The 2,127-nt window shown below is 44.8% G+C and overlaps 1 protein-coding gene across 1 annotated transcript; it reads right to left on the reverse strand.

Annotated features, from left to right (window-relative positions):
• Positions 1-263: 263 nt before the first annotated feature.
• Positions 264-1,646, reverse strand: LOC114186349 (phospholipase A(1) DAD1, chloroplastic-like). Its single transcript, XM_028074417.1, has one exon. It carries the CDS (start codon positions 1,582-1,584, stop codon positions 274-276), a length of 1,311 nt encoding a protein of 436 aa, XP_027930218.1. The 5' UTR covers positions 1,585-1,646; the 3' UTR covers positions 264-273.
• Positions 1,647-2,127: the final 481 nt, after the last annotated feature.

Below are 2,127 nucleotides of genomic sequence, written 5' to 3' on the forward strand. Positions count from 1 at the left end.
AACCTGCAACTGACTGAAGGCATTCCAACCGCCATACATCTTCACCTTACTTTTGCTATGACTTTTTTCATTGCTTTCAGTTAGGTATATGTTTGGTTCGGGATATAAACGATGGTGTGGTGAAAGCTTATTGGATCAACTTTGTCAAAAACAACGGTTTATGCATGTACAGTTTTCTTAAGAGTCATTGAAACACCCAATTTGGTTTTCTTGCTTCTCTTTTTCATTTTCAATGCGCTGGTATTTACAGATTCAGAGAAAAATGTAAAAAATTTAATGGCGGAGAAACCTCTTGGCAGTGGACCTAAAGGGACATGTGGAACTGACAAAGCCGTCAACAAGATGCAGATAGATATTCAAATCGTGACACGTGGCAATATTAATTCCCTTGAGGTACGGAGAATCCCTGCTACAAAGACGAAGCTCCTCCCCGATCTCCGAGTACAACAGCCACTTTACCTCTTCCACGCGCTTCCGCATCCATCTCTGAAAACTACCCATGTGTTCACCTCCATTCACCTCCACGTCGTCACCTTCCTTTTCTTCCACCTCCTCAAACACAAATCCGGGTATCTTCGTTATAACATCATCCGAGTTCACTATCCGCAAAACCTTAGTTCCCTGCTCCTCCAGCCGCCGCCGAAAGCTCCGGTTGCCGATGCGCGGTCCGCCGAAAGATATCACCGTCACATGCGGTGGCCGCAGAAAACTGTTTCTTATGTCATACGCGGTTAGAGTCGCCAATGCCGCCCCCAAACTATGCCCAGTAATGGTCAAACTCAAGTTTTCTCCTTCGTAAGTTCTAAGGATCCGAGCAATCTCTTTTCTCACCATATCTTGCAAGCTCATAAACGAAGGCTTGTCACTCACCTTTGACGTGTACAAACTCAGGAACCCACTTTCCACCATGGTTCCATTTTCTTCCACGCTGCATGGCTCTGCTGCCGTGATCCCAGTTGCGGTAGATGGAACCACGTTTGTCAGAGTAGCTCGAAGATTTTCGAGCCACTCAAGACACGTGGTGGTACCTCTGAATGCGACAACAATGTCTCTTCGACCCAGTCGTTTGATCTCTTCTTTGTTGTGACAAACTGCTACGTACCCAATGTAGCTTGACTGTGTTGCCACCCAACTCGGTGCTTTGTCCACCCAGCTAGGTAGTTTGATCCCCGAGGTTGCACGTAGGTGTTTGGTTACCTTGTAACCTGTTTTGTGTAACCCGCACCTTTCCAGGTGTGTGGTCTTTGTGAACTTGCATGTGGCGTAGTTAGGGGAAGAAGGGTCGAATTGGAAGGACTTATACGCGGCCTCAACGAAGTGGCCATAGCGGAGAATCTCGGCGCGAAGGTTCTCGTCCAAGGGGTCTAACAAACCGTTCCAATTGTTCACTCCTTGGTATTCCTTCCATCTCTTTCCAACCTTGTTGGTCAATGACGTCAATGGTGGTGACACGGACGACGATGATCGTAACTGAGGCATGTTGGCGTTCATCATTTTGTCCATCTTTTGTACGGTTTGGGTTGATTGAAGTTGGGTTGTGCAGTGTGGTCTAAGGAGGGTTGGAGCGTGGTGAAGAGTTCTCATCAGTGACACTACTGAGTGAGAATGAGGGAAAGAGAGTTTTGTGCGTTGTGTTGGTGTGGTTTTGAGGGGAAATTTATAGGTGAAAGAAGGGTTGAGAATGGGAATGGTGCATTTACCGCATAGAGTGGGAATGGGAAAGCTTGAGTTGGTTACTTGGGTGAACCAATCATTCAAATTTTTTTCATCCCTCTTGGTCCCATTTAATGACCCTGTCTTCTGAAGTTAAATGAGATGTGAACAATATATTTTGAGTGATTTAGCCAATCATACAGCTGTGATATTTCTGTGGGACACTTTTATGTCCTTAGTGTAGATATAAAAGTAGTGTTATTCGGCTACCTCATCTGCATATTTTTTTTTAACTTTTATAAGTGTTGACCCGTGCGTGCAAGAGAAGCATAGTAAAAAAATTTAAAAATGTTTAAAGCCGCGGCCACGAAAGCCAGCAAAGAAAGTCTGTGAACGCGTGAGGCCAAAAGTGCCATATTGTCATTTACCTCTGTTACTAAATCTTACAAAATTTCACTTAATCCTTTTACGAAA

Source organism: Vigna unguiculata, chromosome 5 (genome assembly GCF_004118075.2).
Source record: "Vigna unguiculata cultivar IT97K-499-35 chromosome 5, ASM411807v1, whole genome shotgun sequence".
Classification (NCBI taxonomy): domain Eukaryota; kingdom Viridiplantae; phylum Streptophyta; class Magnoliopsida; order Fabales; family Fabaceae; genus Vigna; species Vigna unguiculata.